At 44.8% G+C, this 23911-nt stretch overlaps 1 protein-coding gene across 9 annotated transcripts in view; it reads left to right on the plus strand.

The window, feature by feature from the left end:
• The window catches only part of rnf220a (ring finger protein 220a), a 126523-nt gene that overhangs the window by 91492 nt on the left and 11120 nt on the right, over positions 1–23911 (plus strand). For 3 of the 9 annotated variants that reach the window (XM_072688215.1, XM_072688220.1, XM_072688217.1), the window contains exons 3-13: positions 2519–2648; positions 9879–9927; positions 13021–13116; positions 15206–15248; positions 16714–16818; positions 17831–17952; positions 18596–18722; positions 23003–23099; positions 23211–23297; positions 23425–23480; positions 23565–23655. In XM_072688215.1, the coding sequence (XP_072544316.1) occupies positions 2519–2648; positions 9879–9927; positions 13021–13116; positions 15206–15248; positions 16714–16818; positions 17831–17952; positions 18596–18722; positions 23003–23099; positions 23211–23297; positions 23425–23480; positions 23565–23655 (1003 nt within the window). Of the gene's footprint in view, positions 1–2518; positions 2649–9878; positions 9928–13020; positions 13117–14846; positions 15060–15205; positions 15249–16713; positions 16819–17830; positions 17953–18595; positions 18723–23002; positions 23100–23210; positions 23298–23424; positions 23481–23564; positions 23656–23911 lie in introns of those variants that run through there. The other 6 variants (XM_072688219.1, XM_072688222.1, XM_072688221.1 and 3 more) reach the window with 4 other exon arrangements.

A 23911-nucleotide genomic window follows, 5' to 3' on the forward strand; every position in this document is an offset into this window, starting at 1 on the left:
GTGGTGGTGGAGGGGGAGTGTTACTGATCCATCACACACTCAAACAGTAAACACATCATGTGAAGACAAACACAACAGTGCCCTCTGAAGTCAAGGACAGGCTCAGGCTGAGCTGGGGGCTTTATATAGAGAGGGGTTGGATTAGCCTGGACATGTGTGTGTGTTCCCTTGTTCGTGACAGCTCTTCTCTTAGGTTACCTCATCATTTCAATAAAAAATGACCTCTGACCTTCAGCCTAGCGCCATTTATTGAATTTCCAGTTAAATCGGCCATTATGTACGAGATATTCTTTTTCTAGGAGAGGGACCTGTGCGGAGAAGGTGATACACCTGCACATGGAAGAGGAATGTCAAAAAGCGATTAAAAGATACAGAGAAAATGAGACTCCTCTAACAACCCTGCAGGATCAACACTGTGGGTCTGAGAGAAAGTGGAAATGACCTAGAAGCCCTTACTGAGAAATAGAAACATACACAAGCTGAAGCCGATGATGTTCTCAGAACAATTGACTGACCACACCACACCTCAGCATTATTGAAAGTGTTTAGTATTATTTGAATGGTGGGAAGCAGAAAAACACTCCCACTTCTAAGACTAAACTTTGGAGGTGTGGAAACATCTCTCTGTGGATTTTAGAAGTTCCTAAAGGGCGTTCTAACTGGAAGTGAAATGAATGAAGGGTGGTCTCTTGCTTTTTGAGCAGTACTGTGTGTACTCTGGAGAACGTGGTGTGCAGTGTCTCGCACAGCTGTTATCTTCACATCTGTCATAAACAAAGACATACTGTGATGGAAAACCATAGCAGACAACACAGCAATTAACTCTGATCTATTCAGTTAAATATAGATTTATGTGTTGCATGTGTGAAGCTGCCAGGGGCAGGTGGGGACGAAAATAATGTCCTTACTTCCTGTTTGTGAACATGCGAGCGTGTGTGAACTTCAGCATGTGTGTTTGGGATGAGGTCAGTTTGTGTGTATGAGCTTGTATGTGCCTATCACAATGCAGTCTGTTAATAATGGCTAGTCCATCCAGGATGTCCTGTTTTGGGGGAGGGCCTATTGTCCCAAGTACTAAAAATAGCTGATCTGATTGGCTGTCTCCAGGTGTGTGTGTTAAGAGACAAGGGGTGAGTCATGGAGAAAGCGTCTGGCGTCTATTCTGTATGTTTGGAGACAGTACACCCTGTTTTATGTACCAGATGTGAGTTTATAAAAATTCACACGCTCACAAGTCCAGCATCAGCACAGCACCCTCTAGAGGTGGGAACAAGTGTGTTGTGATTATCAATTAGAACAGGATTCTTTTAATTGTCAGATTCATGCAGTTCAATTGCCACCTTTATGTAGATGCATCATGATGACACAGGCATTCTAATCCCGCAATGCCATGCACAACTATATTGTTATTCTCATTTGCGCAATTTGGTCTTGTATACAGCTCTTTGTTGATTTTCTTCCCCATAGGAATTAATAGGGTGCAAAGGTTGGTGCATCCTTCTTATGTGCTGATAATGCAGTTGTTACACTAGTAACACCCAGCCATCCACAGGGGGTACTGCAGCAACCGCTTGGCAACACCATAGCAAGCCCCTAATTTAGCGGTATTTAGCAAAATCTCTAGCAACCACCTGGTATACAAAGCAACCACCTGAAACACCTTAGCAATCACCCTAAATCTCAAAAGAAACACTCTAGCAGCTGCTCATCAATCTGGATCCATGTAAAAGTACTGTCCAGCCTGGACCAGATAGAGTCATCAGCCAGTCTCTCTTCTCTATCTCTTTGGGTTTATCTCCCTGATGTGTGACGGCATCAATCCATGCTTTACCCAATGTCTCTCTCTCTCTTTCTCTCTCTCTATCTCTCTGTCTCACACACACAAAAACATGCATGCTTTGTAAAGCAGACTTTGTTGCTTGGCTTGTTTGAAAGTATTTCTTACTTTGGAAACCGAGTCCTCTTTACTTTGGTTGTATTGGCCTGTATCGGAGCAGAAGCTGAAGTTGTCAGAAAGCGAGCTAATGAAGTAAAGCGGAGCGGCTGTGGAGAGTCAGTGAGGTTCAGTAAGTTAGTATGTGCTCCGTGCGGCCGCTGGGCTGACTGAGCCTGCCTCTGCGGCTGCTTTAATGAGGGAACAGGAGACAGGAGGCCGAGGGTGACGGATTCTCCTGCTGCTGAAATCCCAGCCACTTAGTCCACACACAGACACACAGACACACACCACCCTGAGCAACTCAGAGTTCTCATCCCACCCCCACCCCCCGCCCTTCAGCACACAGACACACACTTGCACACATGCAGCTCTCAGTCACTCTCTTATTCCTCCTCACTTCACTCTCTCTGCTGTGTGAAATCAGATTCAAATACTGTACTGCTTGACTGGGCTGACAATGGAAAGAACATTTAGAGTGTGTTGGAGAAGTTTTGATGTAGGTCACTTCACTATTCGCCACTAACTCTCTGTCTGCTCTTCTTTCTCTCTCTCTCTGTCTCTCTGTGTCTTTCTGTCTCTCAGGCAAGAAGAAGGTATCTCTATATGACAGCCAGGCTCCGATCTGTCCGATCTGTCAGGTGCTGCTGCGTCCCGGAGAACTGCAGGAGCACATGGAGCAGGAGATGGAGAGGCTCACCCATTTGCACATCAGGTAGAAGAGATACACTCATTTTTTTTGCTACCTTGTCAGCATGTGGGGTCGTACATATGTCCCATATGTGTTATATACATTATTCCACATCATTTAAACTGTCTCTAGAATTGCCTGCCGTGTTCCTAGTCTTTCAACAGAGCAAACGGAACAAGCCGTAACAAATGCCACAATAACCTGCAGAGATGTCCCAGTTTGATCAAGGCATCGTTCTAGTTCTAGTTCATCTCAAAGGTGTTCAGTTGGGTTAAAGTCAGGCCAGTCAAGTCCTTCCACACAAAACTCACTCAACTGTGCCTTTAGGAACCTTGCTTTGTGCACTAATGCACAGTCATGCTGGAACAGGAAAGGGCCTTCCTCAAAAGACAGGGCCTTCCTCACAAACTTGGAAGCATACAATTGTCCAAAATATCTTGGTATGGAGAAGCATTAAGATTTTCCTTCACTGAAACTAAACCCCTGAAAAACATAGCATTATCTCTCCTCCACCAAACTTTACAGCTGGCACAGTGCAGTCAGGCAGGGATTGTTTCCCCAACCCCCGAGTTATTGTATATAGTCAGGGCATTTTTGGCCCAGTGCCCACCTTTCCAGTGTAGAATGATTTGGGCCTGTCTCTCATAAATCAGCTGCACTCCTTTCAGGGCTTTGAGCAGCCCGGGGTTAAGCATGTCAGGTGGATCAGAGAAATCCACACACCGCCTCATCACTCATGGTGTTAGCTTTTCAAATACAGCGACACGGCCCCGGACAGAACACACCTTAGCTGATGTCAGCCCACACTCTGCATGATGTCAACATTCTGCTCTTCCTCTGCAGCTGCTAGTGCTTCCCCTGCGGCGTCACTTCTACAGTGGCCCGCATCAGACAGGAAGTCTCGTTCTCCGTAGCAGGGGTCAGCAGCCATAACATAAACACATGGAGTGTAGCTTTAGGTCATAGACAGGTCACACAATGAGTTTCATCTGTATTGTTCAAAATGGGGCTCAATCCTTGGAAGTCTAGAGTCTTTCCTCTTTCCACAGAATTCCTCTGCTATGATTGACCCAGGAAGGTTAACCTAACAAAAGAGCAATCCCCCCTGCAAGCATATATGGCTCTACCACTCATTTCAGAAATGCTTCTGGGTAGAGAGAGAGAGAGAGAGAAAGCGAAACCGAATGAGTGAGAGCAGGAGAAAAAGCGATAGTTATCCACCAGGGAGGAGTTATGGTTTAATAATTAATAAAGGGCAGCAAGTGGCTCTCCCCTGTGGCCAGCGGCAGCGGACTTGGCCCTTGCAGCCCAGGTCTTGTGGACGGTGGAGGTTATTTAAGGAAATGGCGTCATCGCTCCTCGTTTGTCAGTAGCGCACGCTGAGGAGCATCACTGGGCTGTGATTTAGCCTGGCTCACTATGCTCCCATTAACCCCAGTGCTGTAGTCATCTGAGTTATAACCCCAGCAAGCTCCCGCTCCAGCCACCACAGCCCACTGCTGCGCAAGGACTTAAACTAAAGAGAGAGGGCTTGAAGCCATGGGGATTTTCTGTTAGTGCCGAAATTTGTTCAACCTATTAGACAGAGATTTGTTTTATTTATTGTGCCATATATGATATTAACTATAAAATTAGCAGTACAGAATATGATTACAGCTTCATTAATGATGGTTTAATGCTGATATTGTAAGAAAGGTTTCTGAAAAGCTAGCCACATTGTGTGTGAACATTTCATAATGGCAGTAGACATTCCATTCGTTCCATACAGGATAATATAATGTAACATTTCTATACTTTAGAGATCCTTTGTCCTTTGTCGATAAGGACTTTATTATAAACCCATCTCAGTTCATACAGTGGTAAGAAAATAGCCTACCTTAATGGCCTCCTACCTCTAGTGCAACATTTAAGACAGGGCTTGTAATTAATGAACCATTCAGTAGGATTAAAATACATAAATAAATAACAGTACAAATAAATACGCCTAGTCCAAAGCCATCCCATTATATCCACATTATATCTGTTAGACCTATTACTATCCCCATTAGACGCTAAGAAGATTCAGGCATTAATAATAAACATAGATCCAATGGCATCTGGGTCTTGTAAGACATGTGATGTGAATCACCTCCTTCCCTGCTTTAATATTCCACCAAGGCAAGGGTGTGCTGCACACACACAGACACACACACACATACATACTCACACACACTGATCATTGGAACTGACATGGTGAATTTGTGGCAATTTGTAGTAAATCTCCCTCTAATGATACCGTTTCGTTGGGCCGCAAATGAGAACGGAGTGCATGTAAAGTGGAGAGGCTATTTAAGATGTAGCATTAGGCAGATGTCTGGATGGATGTGGCTGAGCATGTCTGAGATTGGGACTGCCAGATTTATCTACCTCCCTCTCTCCACCACTCTCTCTCTCGCTCTCTCTCTCTCTCTCTCTCTCACTCCCCTGTGGCTGTGTCACCTCTTTCGTTCTCCGACACGTCCTCCGTTCCTCATGTATGGAAATGGAAATCCATCATGGCCTTTACACATCCGCCTGCACCACCGGCCACGGCAATCTACATAACGCACCCCCCCCAACCCCTCCCAAACCACCCCCTGCGCCACCGTCACCCACAAACCCCTTCACGTAATCAATTTGCCTCCAACGAAGCAAGTGAGAGCCGGGTGGCAAACAGCACCGAAAGCAATCTTTATCTTCAGCATACAAACCAGCTCTTGTCAACCAGTATTTATTCAATTTTTAATATCTCCTTCCTCTTCTTCTCGCTCTCTACGGTGCCTTGTTTCCAGAGTCAGACCTTAAGCTTTGCTTGGTTTGTCCATAAAGTGCTTTCCTGAGATCCAGACGCATGGATCAATGCTGGCAGATTCATTTGAACCATCATTAATAGACAATACACATGCAGTTCAATAAAATCAAGTGGGAGCTTCAGAAGCATTTTTAATGCATTGTACTTTTAGTAGATAACAATTAGGCCACTGATATGCCTTCTGTGTTATGTAAATGTATACAATGAGAGAAAGTGTTACAGTGTCAAAACAAACCAAGCTAGGGCCCCAAGTGGCTCAGTGGTTTAATGCGCTGCCACTATGGCCCAGGGGTCGCGAGTTTGAATCCCAAGCTTATATATATATATATATATATATATACTTATCAAAGGCTAAGCTAACACTACAAAGAATGACCTTGCAACAGGGAAATGGGCCATCCAGTGAAGATGGAAAGCCAGCACTAATCCTTCAATGTAACGTTAATAAAAGAAACCAATTTTGTCATCTTCCCACTCCGAGGCCTTCATAAGCACAGCCCGTGAGGCGGAGTTAGGGTTCCTTTTTTGTGATCTGTATCTTTGTTCTGGTATCTCGTTAGTGAAAGCGAAATGGAACCTCAGTGTCTCCTCTGTTCCCGCTCTCCCCGGCTCTGTCGCTCGTATCAAAACGGGCTTCACCGGCGTGACAGGAGAGACTGAAAGCTAGCGCAGATGCTTTCACGCCAACATCCCCTCCGACATGCGGGAAAAGTGTCTCCAGCCCTCCTTCAGCATCTCCCACTCTCTCTGTCTGTGTGTCTCCTTTCATCTCTTCTCTATCTCCTATCCTCCCACCCTCCCTTCTTCCCCCTTTCTCTCTCTCTCTCTCACACCTACCTGTCACTTTGACAACAGGGCCTCAACATCGCCTCTCCTTGTTTTCGCTCTCTGGCAGTGATGGCTGCCTCTTAACAAGTCATTCTCCCTCATTGTCACTGTGCAGGTTGAAGCAATAAAGACGGGGGAGAAAAATCTCTGCACACGACACAGACTGTACCCCCACAGATCCTCCTTGTTTTGAAGATGTGTGAGACATGGCCTGTTTCCATTGTTGTGACTATAAAGTTGAGTTTTATGGATACAGATTAAGCCTAATCCCAAACTCAGCAAATATTTGGACTGGATGGGCTGTATTAATATTATTATTAATCTGTGTCTGCAAACTGGTACTGGAGATAGAATCTCCTTACAATGCTAGAGCTTATCTTTAAATGTTGTACAGTCTATGTCACAAGTCTATGGTACCATTGGAATTTTTGTGAAGGCAAAGCTGTGGAATTGCTGCAAATGGAATCAGTTTACACCCACCTTGGCTCATCAGGGCACACGTGATTGGCCCCAACACATTAACAAAGATAGACACTGGACAAATGACCTTTTAATGAGATGGTGCGTTAGGATTAGTAACTAGGATGATGTGTGATTGAGGGTGCCCTTTTTTAAACTCTGAAAACATGGGCAAGGAAATGATATTTTTGCCAAATGTCTTATGTTTTCAGACCAAGCATTAGACCCAAATGCTTTTGGATAAAACAAAAAATCAATAATTCAGTCAAATGTGAGCAGACTTTAGACTGATATCACAACAGTTTGTACCTGTTTGTCGAGACTGTGTTGTTGGGCCAGGCCTGCTGTCTGGTGTAGTAGAGTTGAGTGGTGTATGTGTGTGTGTGCGGGTGGGTGGATAGGGAGGTGAGTGAGGGCCAGTGAGATCCGTAGTGCCATACGGGTGGATTTATGATGCTGGGGGAGTGCGTTTATTATCTCACAACCAGTGCACTGCCTCTGATGGGGCAATTTATCCTCTTTCAAGGCCCTACCCTGATTTGTGTTGTCTCTTTCTCTTCCTCTCTCTCTCTCTTTCCTTGTCTCTCTCTCTCTTTTTCTGTCTCTCTTCTCCCCGCTTGTCAGATCAATCATGTTGGCTATACAAGAGGCAGGCATGCAGCTTATTACCTGAGTGAGGGGGTGGGACCAACTGTCCATCCCACCCTCACCGGTATCCCAAACGTAGTTCATCAACCAAGACATGCAAAAAAGTTCTTACTGTAGTTTTGAATCGGAGCTACAAGGCTAAAAAGCTGAAGTACTAGAAACTTCTAATCCGCTGATTTGCATTGTACAGTCTGCATGCCTAAATACCTGCGTGTGAATTGTTAATAATCCCACAAAAGAGCTTGACATGTGCGATGATTTAGCCATGCTGTTTGAACAGTGCTAATTGGCGGGGTTTATGTTTTCCGTTTTTGTTAGCTCTATTAGCCTTGAAGCTCTAGCACAAAACTTCAGACTTCAGACACCAAACAATTGGCTGATTGACTGTATTTTTGGAGTGATGGGAAAATTGTGTAACTAAAACCTTTCTCCAAATTTGTCTGCCCAACAGTACCACACACAACTCGAAGCATTAACTTGCGATAGTCTGCTTCCATTTAGGCCTCGCTAGCTTGTTGCTGTTTTGTGGGGGGTAGCGAGTGTGACATTTTTGCTTGTCCCTCGTCCTCACCATTCCTCGTCCTGCTCGTTCCCTCTCTGTTGGTCCACAGCAGGGACAAGCACGCCTGCCAAATCACGTTGTCGGATTAGGGCCCGAGCAAATTCAATTTCAGCGCCTCGGCAGCAGCCACTGCGGGTCCACGAGCGAACACAGGACGCAAAATGAACATGACAAGGGTGACGTTTCTCCCCCTGTCAGAGCGGACCACCTCATCATCATCACACAGCCTCATAAATGCCCAGCCACAGCCTGGCCACAAACAATACAGAAAGAGAGAGAGAGAGAGATGTGTGTGTGTGTGTGTGTGTGTGTAAGCTATACTTACTCTTTCTTTATGTATTATACTCTCTCTATACATATATATGTAGAGAGAGAGAGAGAGAGAGAGAGAAAGGCACCTGGAAGGACAGACTAGGAAAGAAAGAAGGAAAAGAGACATGAAAAAGGTTGTGCCTCTGTGTGTGTGTGTGTGTGTGTGTTCTCGAGTGAGAGAGAAAGAGACAGGGAGGAGGAGATGGAATAAGGGATATTAATGTTTGGGGTAGAGATGTGATTTGATATGTCTCTGCCTATTGTCGGCGCACGCTCGAGCCGGCCCGTTTAATATTTCCTGCTTTCTAATCAGTCATCTTCAATCGGTTGGGTCCGTGAGGCGGGGGGTTCAACGTAGCCCCCTCTGGCCAAGCCTGAGGGGGAGAGACGCCACCCCTCCCCATTCCACCTCCTCTCCTCTCTGCCTTCTTAATACAATGTTTACAAGCCGGCGCATTGTCCTCAACATATTTCAAAAGCCCTAAGTGCCTAAGGCGCTTCACTGACAAATCAAATAACAGCAAAATAATTTATTTCCTCCTGCCTCAGCCAAACTGCGAGGGGCGGGAGGGGGGCTATGGTGGCGGGGGTTCTGAAGGACTGGATGAGCGCATCCATGAGAATGATTACTTCAATAAAAAAATTATAACACAAATCTGCTTAGCAGAGGTACTTCTGGACAGTAATTGTTTCAAATACAGCATGGCCGTGGGCTGCCAGGATTGAGTGGCACAGAGGGGCAGGGCTGGAGCAGCTAAGGGCTGCTTTTGTTTTTTGTTTTTTTTTTGTTTGTTTTTTTTTCATCTCTGCATGATTAAAACCGTGATTTGTGAAGCTTCATGGACTTTTGTCTTCGCTGTTCTTTTTAATACCCGTTCACATCAGAAGCGGCGGAGAGCAAATTCTGAGCATTGGCGAGTCTTGGTCAAGAGGTTTCTGGGGAAAGAGATGAGATTGAACGTGAACCGCTCCTGGCACGGCCAGTCCTTCTCTCACGCATCACCTCCTGTCTGCTAGATGTGCTTCTGTCCAGCACTACCCTCATATGAATTGTGAATGGTTGTCATCATAGACAGAATTTGAGTTTTGTGCTGGGGGTGCAAGAAATGTCAAATATTTCGAATGTGCACATAAAAATGCGTACTGAGCCTGAGAAATGGACAAATACTGAGACACTTGCGATCACTTTCCCAGACAGGGATTAAGCCCAGCCCTGCACTACACATGTTTCTAAATGGAGAGGGTTCCGCTTGATTTTTGTGCTTTTTTTTATACCAGTTATTAAAAAGAATTTATGCCCATCTTTCACCAACGCAGTTTCACTTAGCTTAGCTAGGCTTACTCAGCTAACTCTTCGTCACTTGTTACCAAAATAGAGACAGTTTCATCTGTAGATGACATTTCAGTCTTAGCAAAAAACAAACAAACAGCAGAGCTGGGCATTGTAGTCCTCATAATCACACAATTCTTAAGCTAAAATAGAAAAATATATACTTGAAATATGCTTATTTAAACACAAAGCAAATCATCTCTTCTCTGACCAATGGAGTCAAATGGCATTCCTTCAAACTCTGCCTATGGTTCTCATCAGGTCTTCTTTTCCTTCTCTCTACAGCAAGAACCCTTCACACAAGGATATCACCACAGCACCAGGCACACCCAAGGTAAGATGGCTGCTGCCGCCATGCAGCTTTTTCGACTCGTCTGCAATTAGTGGCAATAAGAGCCCTTCTCTGTTCTATTAGGGCATACGAAGAGGCCCACTTAGCTGAGAGAGAAGGATTATGTGAATGAAAACTTCCTCAAATGGTCCTTTATTTCCTGCAGTAATGTACTTATGGAAAAGCGAGAGCATGAGATAGTTTCCTGCCGAGACTTTTTAACAGATATATGGTAACGACACCAGCGAGAATGAGTTTATTGTTCTACTCAGTCTTAATTGGAGGTGAAGACATCATGTACTGGTTTGTATGCTGATGACTGTTTATGTCAGGTACCTTTCGCTTCAGTCAGATCGAGGTGGTAAAAAAAACTGAAAGGAAAAGATACAGTCCATATATTAAAATGTCATTGGCAAAGAAAGGAGAAAAAGAAGAAGAGATTTATGACATTTCATATCACAGGAGACATGCCAAGTATGGAGGCCCACTTGGCACAAAAGATCGATCTTATCATCAACTTCTGTTAAAGAGATCTGCTGATTCACGTGTCCTTCCCAGAGCTGGAGAATCTTCTCCATCTCTCAGTGACCTGTGCACTTAATTCGATAAAGCTTTTTAATATCAGCACAAACCCACATCAAACCTTACGTGTAAAAGTGACACTGTAGGCTCACCAAGCTGTGCCTTTCACTATATCTCACTTCAAATGCCATCAGGAGACATACCTTATCCAAAAGGAACACTTAAAAAAGTGCAGTGATTTTGATAGATGGTGCTTGAAAGATCAATTCACGCCGTTATTGCAGTCTGGAAGAGAATCGTGCCCTAAGACGCAGGCAGACTAGAGCTTTAATCGCACCTGAATTTTTTCTCATCTGACCGAGAATATAGAATCTAACCTGACCCAAACCGCAGCATCTCTATCTGAAGCCAACCTGCAGCCTCACAAAAGGATATCCAAACCCACCCCCTAACCATGGATTGACCCAACTGAAGTCCAATACCATTCTTTCCATACCTGACAGCAGGCTAATAGAATTCTGTCCAAATTTGGCCAAAGTTTTGTCTGTCCCCAACCTTAGTCTGACAAAATTCTGTTCAAACCCGATGGTATCCTGTATAGATTTTGTCTGTACCCAAACGTAGAACGTAGGGAAACAGGGCAATACTGGGAAAGCAGACGAAGGAGGTTGAGATGCAGAGTCTGGGCGTGATGGAGCATTCCAGAGCCCGTGTTTAGTATTCCACAGCAGTGTGTGGAAAATGAAGAGGGTTTGGGGAAGGGGAGGGTGCTAGTACAGGCTAGCTGACAGATTGGGCCCGGCATGCCAGTTCTAAAGGGGATTAACCCTACTCTGGCCCAGTCCGCTTTCACTCTCCACTCGGGCAGCCATTGCCATAGCGACCCCATGCGGGTCCAGGCCGGTGCTAATCCAGCGGGTCAGAGGCCAGTGGCAGCACCTAGCCAGCAAACCTGAAATGAACAACTCCATTCGGACTCAAAATAAGTCACACTTGAGTGTTATTATTCGAAATCTTTTCGCTGCTGGTTGCTACGAATGATTAGAAATTCTCATATTACGATGAGACTTTCATTTTTCATGCTCAATATAAAGCACAGCTACATAAACGGTTTACACACACAGAGACACACACACACACACACACTCTAATTCCCTCTCTTTCTCTCGCTATGTATCTTGCTGTGACGCACACAATATTCCCTAAGCTCCAAAGGCTTTGAGTTCACAAATAAATTGTTTCCTGACCTTGCAATTCAAAAGCATAAGAAGCCATGCATAATGTCTAATTTACTGTCCCCGTGGAGCGTGCATGCCATTTTTCACGTATTAATATTAGATTACAGTTGTCACCCACTAAAGCCGCCACCGCTCCTTTCACTTTGATTAATTGGAGAGGATTGTAAATACAAATATTTTATAGCGGCCTCGTAAAAAAAGCTGGATGGAGATCAAGACTCCCAGTAAAGTAGAGCAGCATTTCCCCTTCCCTCCCGCCTCTGTGCAGTCATCAGAGAAATGAAGTCAATTAGGTTTTCTGTGAGAGGGACCTGTAATGTTTCTCAGGGCACTTGATAATAGATCAGTGGGTCATGTTGCGTTATCAAGTGGAATGTCCTTATATTGCCTTGGCCTTACCTCCTTCAGTACCCTCAGACATTCAGAGTTCTTCAGGTGCTCAAGTTAAGAAAGACAGTCATTTCCAGAGTAAAGGGATCTGTATGTGGCGTAATGTCTGTGTCTTTGTTCTTTAGCAACGTCAGGGCTGTGCTTCACCCAGCCCAGTTGACTGAAACACCTTAACATCATGTAACATTACTTATCCTGTACACAAGAGCAGAAGAACACTTGCCTTACCTTTATAATGTTGAACTGAGATCTGAAAGATAGCATTAGTTAGTATTAGCTAGTGAGCTAAGCTGGGGGAAATTTAAGCTCTGAAGCTAAAATCCAACTATCACTAAATTCTTGGAGAATATCTGATGTACTGTTGGTTGATTTAAGCAGTTATTAAGCTCATTAATACTTATTAAAGCAAAAAAAAACAAAAAACAATTACCCTAGATGTAGTCAGTCAGCCAAGACAGCCAAGACATACTTTTGCACTAAAGCTACAAGGCTAACCTAAGTAGCAAAGACTGCTCTTGCTCAAGTAATGGAAGCTACCTAGCCTCAACCGAAGTTAGGGGACTTCTCATTTCTGACAATAAATAAAACACTAATCTAAATAGCTTTTTGTTTGTGTCGTTTTGCTCATATCTTCATTTCTATTCATAAAATGAAATGATAAGCTAATACTGTAAGGGTCTTTCTAATCAAGCTGAGGAAATCCTGCCATTAACAGTGATCCATCATGATGAATGGAGGATGTGTTGCCTTTAGTTGACCTGAACAACCGGTTTAGCTGTCAGCTTTGGCTGCACAGGTGATACACTGCTGGAGAAAGTCGAGATGTTCTCTCTTTTTTTTCCCTCAGGTTGCAGAACAGGGCTGTGGATGACATGTTTATCCTGTGGATGACTATAGCCTGCTCATCTCTCTCTTTCTCTCGCTCTCTTTCTCTCTCTCTCCTCAGTCTCTCCTGTTGTCAGTGCACATCAAGCGTGAGGGGGAGTCTCCAGTCATCTCTCCGCTCTCTTCCGACGACGCGCACCATTCTGACAGATACCAGGTGAGACAGACAGAGGGCCATGCACACACATGGCAAGGAACACACACACACACACCCAGCGCTGATCCACGTCCGCCAACTCTTCCACGCGCTCTGACACGGACATGCAGAAACGACATTTAAGTTCCCTGAGATAGTGGGTGACAACTGCCCATTGACAGATATTAAGAGACCAAACAATTGCCTTAACCCAAAGTCAGGATTTCCGAGATAAACGCCCAATTAAGTGCAATGTCAAAGTAAGGATAGATTAGATGTATGTGCTTCTGTGTATATATGTGTCGCCACAGTTTCTTCCTTCTCCATAATATCCTCCATCTTATCCCAGGATGGATCTGACTGCCGGCCATATTAAGTTAGATCTGCCGTCTCGATCTCTGGCCGCAGATTTACTTAGGCTGTAATGTGTGCCCTGCTCCTATATGTAATCATGCATGGTTTAACCCCGGGGCTAATCTCCGCTGGCCCCGCTCGCACCACATGACCCGCTAGCATGTCCTTGAAATGTTTGTTTCCTGCCTTCTCCTCCCCCAGAGTCATGACTGGGTGGGATGGGGTCTCTCACCCCCAGCTGGAGGATGATGTTCTCTGTGCTAAACAGGCAGTGTCCTACCATCTCAGAACAGGGGCGAGGCTGATTGTACCTCAGGGGGAACATCAGCAGATAGCAGAGGGTACAATGAAAGATATGTTTTAACTAAGTTTTATTTACAAAAAAAAATGGGTGACATTTATGTCAAATTAATTTGTAACACCCAGTTTATTATGACTTAAATAGACAGATTTAGGATCATACTGGTTTGGTGCTGATGAAGGAGTATTAATACCATGTTTAAAGACTTTATAAGCAGTTCATATGAACCACTAGCTGCCCTCATATAAAAAGTAGACTATAGAGTACCATCATAACATAGTCTTAAAAGAAATTAGAAGGCCTGGAGAGGGTCACATGGCCGTGAAGCATGATGGAGCATTTTTTTTTTGCCCAATGCAGTGTACCCATGATGTACAAAGAACTTTAAAAATGTAAATACCCAGATTTATAAAGTGGGAAAACATACATGCAGAATTATTACATATACGTCTTAAAAATAAGCTGGACAGCAATAATTATAAATTTAGTTGATCCAGTTTAGCAATAGGCATAGTGTGAAATTATAAAAAAAATAATTAAATACACGCTCAACACACACACACGCAAATGAGGTGTAGAGAGCACTTTCATGCATACAAGTAGATGAAGCATAAGTGCACCATATGAAGGAAGGCAAGTAGGTAATTAGCAGTGGGGGGCTATTATGACAGCACACATTGTCAGAGAATTCAAAACACAGTACTGATTGAAAAAAATACAGACCAAAGGTGTGACCGGGCTGCACCAGAGGATGCAGAGGACAGTGTACAGCAAATGCTCAGAATTTCACTTATTGGATAGGCAAGGTAAAGTTTTGTACTTTTGACAGTCCACAGGAGACTCCAGTGAATTTCTCCAGTGAATATTTGAATTTTTTTCATTTACATTGAAAACAACAACAATAATAATGATACTAATACTAATAATACTAATAATAATAATAATACTAATAATAATAATAATTCCTGCTTAATCTAAATGTCAGTTATTGAAGACGTGTATTTAGTCTTTATTTGCGCGTTGCTGCGCCCTGGTGGCGGCCGGAGGAAGTTCCGCTTCAACTCTGACGTACGGGTCATATGATCCGTACCAACATGGCGTCGGCGCAGTGAGACGAGCGTCTTCCTGACACCAATGTTTTCAATCCTCTTGCATCCTTCTTAAACTGAAAATACTGCACTTTATTAGTATGCGAGGACGGATAAACACCTACTGAGTAATTTGACGACATGCATTTGGGGAGTTTAAGTCTGTTGCGGCGACACGAGTAGAAATGGAAGAGGAGGTGGAAACAAATGGCAAAAGAGAAGTAGGTTCGAGTCTCCCACTCAATGTGTTACACAATCCGCTTCAATCCGGCGCTGCGCGGCTCAAAAGGCGCCGGCGACCACGCGCGAAGTGAAGTTTGCAAACTGACTCACACGTGTTGTGTTTTCTTTTCTCTCTCCTCTGCAGACGTTCTTACGGGTGCGAGCGAACAGGCAAACACGACTGAACGGTATGTACTGTTTTCATCACCCAGGTGAAAGAGGGGCTTTAGTGACTTAGTGTTCAAACAAACTGTACCTAAACTGGTGTACGTCCATTACATTTACACACACTTTATTTCTTAATGCTTAAACACTGTTTTTAAAAATAGTTTATGGTGTTCAGTGAGTTGAATGACCTTTTCCTTGTCTGACAGACTTCTAATAATCCTAATAAACATTTCAACAGCAAACTTTCTCAAACTTTTGTCAGAAAAAAACACAAATAAGAGGGATGGTACACCTTGCAGTCAGAAGCAAAAGTGGCTTCAATGAATAAGTGAAGCTTATGTTAATATCTGAATGATGCATATGCATAAACAGTGTGCTGAGCTCCAGATATTAAGTACACTCCTTCTGTCAGTCCCAGCTTTGTGATGAACACACTATAAACTGTGGCCAAGACTAGAACCAACTGGTCCTGAATCCTGGGTAGTGTGGACACACCCCATTTTTTTCCCCCTTCTTTGCAAACATACACAAGACCCCTCCCCTATTTCTGCTCAGTAGGTTGTGGTACTGTCTATGTAGGATTGAGTTTAATACACTGAAGCTTGGCAAGTTTGTCTTTGTCGTTAGTTTGTGGGCTTAACTGGTCTGTCAGTCGTGATGGATGCTGGAGGTCCTGTTAGCTGAAAGGGTGCTTCTCCTTTGACCTGGCCGCTCTGCTTTGGCCTCGGTCAGGTTATGGACTGGAGTGGGGCTCCTCACACCTTTCATAGTGCATTAGCCAAACCCATTTCACTGCGCTCACATCTCATGATCCATGATCTTGCCCAAAGCTTGGCATATTAGCCAAGCACTTTGCCCTGTTTAGAGAAGGATTGGACTTGCGCCTCACATGAGGGGACTGTACCCTGACACATTTGTAGGGCAGTCTGTATGTATTGCTGTTTAGAATGAGGTGTTATGTGGCTAAAGCAGATGGTGAATTATAATTTAGTTGTAAGTGAGCAGAACTTCATGACATTGTTTCCTTCCTGCAATGTTCATATGATTACCAGTTTATTGCATTGAATAATTACCACAGCAAAGGGACAAGTAGTAAATACTGTGCCATGTATCAGTCAGTTATCAGTTAATTGATATTAGTTAATTGATAAATAATCCATTCATTCATTCAATGGATTATAGCTTATAATTGTTAGTCACAACCCTATAAGACTATACTGACCGATACTAGCCCTCTGGCACTCAGTGTTGAACTGGTCAAAACATGACCTGACAATTAAGAGCAAAAGGGCACTAATGTATTAAAACATGCTCGTATACCCTAATTACATAGCTCACCCTCCTATCATAGCAGACTTCACTGGGTGAAGCTGTTTCCGTGCAGTGTGTGTGTGTGTGTGTGTGTGTTTCTGCAGTTCCCTTTGTCTGTAGCGCCTGCCCGAGCAGAGGATCTCTTTAACCCTTCGCTTCTTGATATGTCAACAGTCGATGACCTCTGCTGGTGCAGGCGCTACGGCAAGGAACGCCTCAAAAGCTCCCCCACCCCAGTGCCCCGAGGTGTGCCCCTAGCTCCATGCTGCCTTCAGTACGGTAAGATCCCCTCCCCTCCCTGAAATCCCCCCACTCTTCCCACCAGCCAGTCGCAGCTGAGGCTAATGGAGCCGTCTTTGTTTAAACCCGCAGCCCCTCTCCACGTATTTCACCTCTCATCTGAGACGCTGGCTGGGAAAACTCCTGCCCTCTCTAATTAATCTGCCTCTTTCTCTTCCCATTTAATGACGCCCAACGGCCCCCTCCATTACCGTGCGCTGTGAGATTATGAGACAGGGCCCATATCCCCCCATCTCTCTCGCTCGTTTTCTGCCAGTCTGTGTTTCTCGCTTCCCCTGAAGTTATCGCATGTCCTCCCTCCTCCACCCGAGTCCCCCTCGAGCCTCTCTTGGCAATCGCGGCCCCCTAAAAATTAATGTCCCCTCGCACCATTTGCAGTTAAGAAAAAGCGACAGAGACTTACAGTGCAATAGGCTCTGTTCTGCTGCGTTAAATTTCTAATTATGCACGTGGAGAGAGGAGACTGGCCGCCCGGTCATTCGCACACAAGCGTCAGGGATTGGCGTCTGGCCGTGGGCCGCTCTCTATTATTGCCCATAGCGCTGGATGGCAAGTGTTGATTTCAGTATTGTTGCTGAGCCTTGGTTGTCAAGTTGATGAGTGAGCTTTCTACTTAGATTTTTTTTTTGGTGAGACTGCTCGTACACACATTTGACCACACTCGTCAGCAGACATCTGTGCGCTATGATTCTGCTGTCACAGTGCAAAAGGAATTCCTGTCATTTGTCGTTTGGCTCAAATAGAGCCTGACGCAGAACTTTACGGGTTGTTTTTATAGGATGTTTACAGGCCCTGAAATGTCAGACAAAATATTGTCATGCCATGGATCAGCATTGCTGTGACAATGCACATTTACTACTGGCAGTGTTGATGAGCTCATTAACTCAGTTAGTCTTATCACACATTAATTGTGTTGTTAATGCTCCTTTTTTGATTGTTTTTGATCTTTGGTTTCCCTCTTTTTCTGTCTTTCTCTGTGTTGTTACTGCAGCCCGGATTGGCAAGATGAAGCGGCGGAAGCCAGAAGATGGGCAGGTATGTCCGCTGTGCAGCGCTCCACTGGAAGGGACTGGGGAGGAAATGAATAGGCATGTGGAAGAGTGTCTGTTGAAGGTAGCCTCAAAAACCCAGGCCTGTAGGCCTCTGAATCTTCTGTAGTGTTCCTGCTGTCTCCTCACTGCCTGCTTCTTTCTCTGGACATCAACTAGTGCAAAACCCTCACACACAAACACAACACTCATGCAGGTGTACAACCACGATCAGTGAAGCTACTCGTAGCCGAAACATAACTCGCATAAAGCTCTACTGACATCAGGCTTTGTAGTTCCTTCAGTGTCCAGGGGGAGAGGTATGGCAAACACTTTCCTGAAGGGGAAACCTCCCACTTTCTGCACTTTTTGCATATGTACAATAGTTTCTACGTGCATCGGCGAGGTTGACTTCCTGAACCTTTTCAAGAGATTTTTATTACTCTTCCTAAACAATTTCTAGCAGCTAGAGAAGCTAAACATCCTCAGAGTAGATCTCTGGTGGTTCAGGATTCAGCAGTAGCCTATCTGTTCCTATCTAATCCAGTAGCTCTAGTGATACTAATGTACTGTTGGTGGTTGGGTTTGCATTAGGATTGCATGGAATAGATACGAAGATATTCATCCAGATAAAATTGTCCACCCAAATACATGTATACAAATTAATGTTCCTTACCAGTATTAGTACAGTGTGTGTGCACATTTTCTCACTGCTTTTGTTCTCTTAGAGAGAGGGAGCAATGGAGGAGGACCAGGCCGACTTGGAGGGAGAGAACGGCACCCGCTTTGAGGAGTACGAGTGGTGCGGCCAGAAGAGGGTGCGAGCCACTTCTCTGCTGGAGGGTGGCTTTAGAGGTAAGCTGTTTTCCACTGAAACTTCTAAACTACTCCTTTCCACTACTTCAGCCCTACAAAATCCTTCTGAATAGCAGTATTTGTCCTTTGACATAAGGTAGGGTTGATGTAATGTAGAGTTGTGTGCACATGCCTGTGTGAATGTATCATTAGTGGCCATAGTCCAGACAGGGGTCAGCTCCAGAAGACTTTTCCTTTCGTTCCTCACAGGCCTGAAAATACATTTAGCTGCAGAGTTGATCTGCCTGGTGCAGCACACTAAGCTGTGCAGAGAGAAATGGACCACCAACCTTTTGGTTCTATCCTGTCCAGCCATGTAATTTCAGTTTCCCAACTGATGCTGTTCTCCTGGGGCAGAAGCCAAACACACTAACACAGAGTGTTATAAACACACTCTTACTCTTGAACTTGCCCGTTTTTAAAAGTCTCTAAAGAATCTGATTTTGTTTATTTATAAATTTGACATTAAGAAGTTTCTAGCTCACTAGACTTCCTCCTGTGGGCATTGCTCTGAAACAGTATAGAAGCCAGTGCCTTGTTGAAGTCTATCTTTTTTAAATATAAAAATACACTTCTCTTAATTTATACCATGTACAAATTTCCTTTGGTTATACATTTTGCAGTCTTCTCTCCAGTGTTGCCTGATACTCATGGATACGGTTGGCAAAGAGCCTCTCCTCCACTCAGACTTTTTGTAAACTTTAGTCTTCTTACCGCAGGCGAAACAGTTCGATCGCAAGCAAAAAAAAATATGATCAACAAAGCCTCACGCATGGAGGGAAAACGGCTTAGTGCCTACTCTTAAGACCTGGCTAAACAACCGGTGTGGCTGGATCAATTGAGAATGTGACCAGCTTTCGGTTTGGGCTGGAGATATTTGGCCTTTCATCTGCAGCTGAGAGGCGCCCTCCTGCTGCCCTGTGAAGTGACAGTGATAGAGAGCCAGAGCCAAGCATGGGTGGCTCACTGGTCTCCAGAACACTTGAAAGCTCTCTCCTGCACCCCCCAGGGCGCTCAGAAAGGTGGATTTTGTCTTGAAAGCCCTCGGATGAAGTCCTCGAGTGGCCAGTGGACCCTCGTAGTGGAATCCCTCCAGTCCCCGGGAGAGGACGGGGAGAGAAGGCAGATAGTGGGGGGTAGAAGAGAGCCTTCAATGGGATAAGACGTCTATCGTCTCTAAAGCTTCAGGGCCAGTCTTTCTTTCTCTCACTCTCTCTCCCTCCCTCCCTCACTCTTTCTCTGAGGGCTGGGGAGAAATCTGAAGGGGAAACTCTTTCAACTGAACAAAGATCATGAGAGAAGGAGAGAAATCGAAGAGGATCAGTTTTTTTTGGTGCAGAATCGCTGGCCCTCCTGTGTCCCAGGCTTAGGAGAGCTGTGGGCCTGATGAGCAGATAGGGATGGCGGCCACAGAGGACAGAGGGATAGATCGAGAGAGGGGAGATGGAGATTTGCAGCTGAGCACAAAGGACGCAGGAGCCTTTGTAAATCATTTCTTTATAGATGGCTTCTGTACTCTTCTCTCCTCTCCCTTTTGAGTGGAACATGCTAAATGCCATCCTGATTGGCGGAACTTTGACCCGTGCTACATGCTGTGAAGAAGTGATAAGTGTCATGGCAACAAGGTGGGGGGCCTGAATGTGTTTCTTGTCACTTATGTCTTGTATCGTTTTGTCCTCTTGCATTGCCCTGCTGCTGTCACACTTTCCTGTAGGGACATATGTAGATTAGCATGGCGTGGCAGCCGTGACATATGTAGATTAGCATGTAATATGTGCTTGAGGAGGGCCACAACAGAGGGAGAGCACATGTAATATGCATGTCAGAGTTGGCACGTATGCTTGCAGGTGTACTTTCATACTACTAAGCTATTGATGTGGCTATATGATATGGTTTGAAAAGTACATTTTCTCAATGTTTGATAGCAGTAATTATAATTAGTGAGTGCATTTGACTAACAGGCCTTTTTTAAGTCTGGCAAAAGGAAACAAAATTTACTCCACACTGCAAAGAATGTGGTGCCACAGTCTCTCTAGAATATAATTTCAGTATTTCAATTTCAAGATGCAGGTAACTCTCATGTGCTGCAGTAAGTGAATGGCTACAGTTTGTCATCTGTCTAGTGAGGAAAATAAAGGAGCGCCTTGTCACCTAGTGTAAAGTAAGCGTAAAGTGAAAGCATGTTGTAAATAAAATACACTATTCTGTATAGTTCTTTAACAGCAGATTTCTCTCAATAGTGGACTGTCTGTTACCAATACTGGAAACACAGCCATTTGTGTTTGAGTTAGCGAGATGCTGTATTGATTGGGTGTGTTGACGGGTGGTGGGGAGGAAGGCCCTGTCCCACCGGAATGGGGGTGGGTGCAGGCAGAGAGAGGCCGTGCGGCAGCGTGCATAATGCGGCTGAAAGGCAGTTAGAGCGGCACTGACCTTTTCAGTACAGATTAGATTGCCTGCCAGGAACGCTTAACAGCAGTGCCTGCTGCAGCAAGCCACCCCCCCCCCCCTCACAAACACCTCTCAGGTATAGAGCCCTGGACTGCTCACATAGAGATGAGGGTGTGTATGTAGGTGTTTTATCCACTATTCCATGCACGGGTTTAGGCAAATAGAGGCTCTACAACGCTTGATCACCTAAACTGGAACGTTTTATATTGTGCTTTTCTTACATGCTAAAGCTGACTGTTCTACTGGCTGTGGCCAAGCCTTGCTAGATCAATGCTTCAGCACAGCCTCCCTGGCTGTAGCTGTGCATTAGTAACTAGCCCACAGGATCCATAGCTTGATCAATTGATTGGATTAACAATGATTTGATTTTTTTTTTTTTGTGCCACATCTTTCCCAGGCTTGGGTGCCATTAGCGGTCAGGACAATCTATTTATTTGGCTTCATTCCCCCACTTTTGTCCATTGCTTGTCCCCACATTGCCACAGTGAATTAACTAAAGGTTGAGTGTTGTTGGCAGGTTATCACTTCTCTAAGTGTCTGGTCAGCCCCAAATTGAAGGTGCTCCTTGGGTCAGTTTGAGGCACAGACTAGAGAAAGTACTGTAGGTGTTCTGCAGAGAGTTTTAATTTGGAAAGTGAGTTCTTGGATAAAAAACAAAATTCAGCCAGAAGCTAGAATATTTTTATGAATGAATTTTGCAATTTCTCAAAGTTCTTATTTTTAGAAGCTGTTTTGTTTATTTCAAATTTCATTAATGAAAACATTCTAATTAATTCCACTTTTATTGACCTTATAGGCCAAAAAATACATACAACATGAGAGTTGTAGCATGAGTTGGGGGGGGGGGGGTGGATGTGTAATGTATTTGATGAAAACGTCCACTTTTACCCTGTAAGTGTCTGACATTTCAGTGCCTCCCTAGTCTAACCAGCTTCTTCTAAGAGGAGCTTTCTGAACAAGGAGACCAGATTTATGCAGCTGAGGCATTGTTCACATATGCCAGCGCAGCCACAGGGACCAAATAAAACTTAAAAGGTTCCTTTTATTTGATCACTAAAAACCATCGGCGCGTTGTTTTATAAAAAAAGAAAGAAAGGGGAAAAAAAGCCAGGGGGATGGGGTGAGTGTTTGCGACGCGTTTTATCCTCTCTCTGGCCTGTCGGGCTCCCTTTATGGAGGCAGGGAGAACTGGGGAGAGCTTGTCCTCCTGGTCTTCCTGCTGCTGAAGGCTTTTATTCTTCTGCCTTTGGTTGGAGTCCATGTAGCGTCCATCAGCTCCAGCATCAGTCAGCTGGATGAGAGAAGGCAGCGGCGCGTTTTCTTTCCTCTTTTCTTTCGCACTCTCTCCCCACACACGTAGCTCAACGCCACTCAATCAGCACTATTCGCACACCCCCACCCACCCCAAAAACCGTCAGGCTGTTCTGCTATCGTTTCTGCCCTAACCAGAGCTGAAGGCAGCAGTCAGCCGCAGGCTGGAGTTTGTCTGTGCGCTCATCACTGGGTTTATAGAGGTGCCAGTCAGCCACTATAGCTCACTTCTTGACAGGCACCTGACACTAGTCCTTTTCAGCCTGCGTGTAATGCCTGTACCTGGGCCAGTGTGTGAGGCCACAGCCATGTCTGCTGTAATCAGAATGCTGTGGCATCTAATTGATATTACTTTGGGTGGTGGTGGGGGGTAGTTTAGAGCGAAATGAGACTGGAAAAAATCACAACATGAAAGTATAGGAGTCTGTAGAGATTAAAATGTGTGGAAATTAGCGGGAAAATTTGAATATAGACTTGATATTAAAATTAAAGCCCCTCCCTTTGTCTGTGTCAAACAGGAACAGGCTTTGCCATGTGTACTACAAAGGAGAGTCACGACAGCGATGCTGACCTGGATGTGGATGGAGATGACACACTGGAGTATGGCAAAGCACAGTATCCTTCGTTACACGTTGTTAGCAGACATTGACTACTTTGAACTGCTGCTGAGTTTTGTAGCCGACCTGTATCTAGATGCTGTTAGTTTCCCTAACCCAGCATTTCCAGGTATACTGAAGCGGATGTTATTCCCTGTTCCGGAGAAGATCAAGGGGAGACCAAAGAACGCGAGGCGCTACGTGGGGCTGTTCTAAAGTAAGTGTTTACTGTCTTTGTTCCATGTTTTTCTCCTCTGATTGCAGTGTTTGCTAAACTCTACAGAATGTAGCATCATTAATGCATATTAAATGTGTGCGCCCTTGTTTGTTTCTCCTGTCAACAGCGGTGGTATGCCATCCAACAGGATAACACCGGAATTCTCAAAGTGGGCCAGCGATGGTGAGTCGTACTTTTGTGTAGGTTTTTGTGGCAGAGCATTGCATGTGTGACATGATGTGTAATGTGGTGTGGCTGTTTCTGCAGAAATGCCATCCACCAGCAATGGCGAGAGCAGCAAGCAGGAGGCCTCGACATCCACTGTGCCCAGGACCTGCAAAAACAGCGAGATTGAGAAGTGAGCATGGACTTAAGTTACAAACATACACACACACATTTATTCACACACACACATGCATGCCCCTGCCCTCCAGAGGCCTAGTGGTAGCCAGCATATTGGGGTGAGATGAGTGTAAGCGCTAGCAGATCATAAATGATGCATTTAGTGTGCTCATCTCTCTGGAGCAAGCCTTGATCATAGGGAGGGGCTTGGGGTATTGATCTCCGGCAGCTGAGCCTAGTCTGGGCCAGACTCCACACACAGCCCGCGAATG

This window comes from Salminus brasiliensis, chromosome 9, assembly GCF_030463535.1.
Source record: "Salminus brasiliensis chromosome 9, fSalBra1.hap2, whole genome shotgun sequence".
NCBI classification, from domain to species: domain Eukaryota; kingdom Metazoa; phylum Chordata; class Actinopteri; order Characiformes; family Bryconidae; genus Salminus; species Salminus brasiliensis.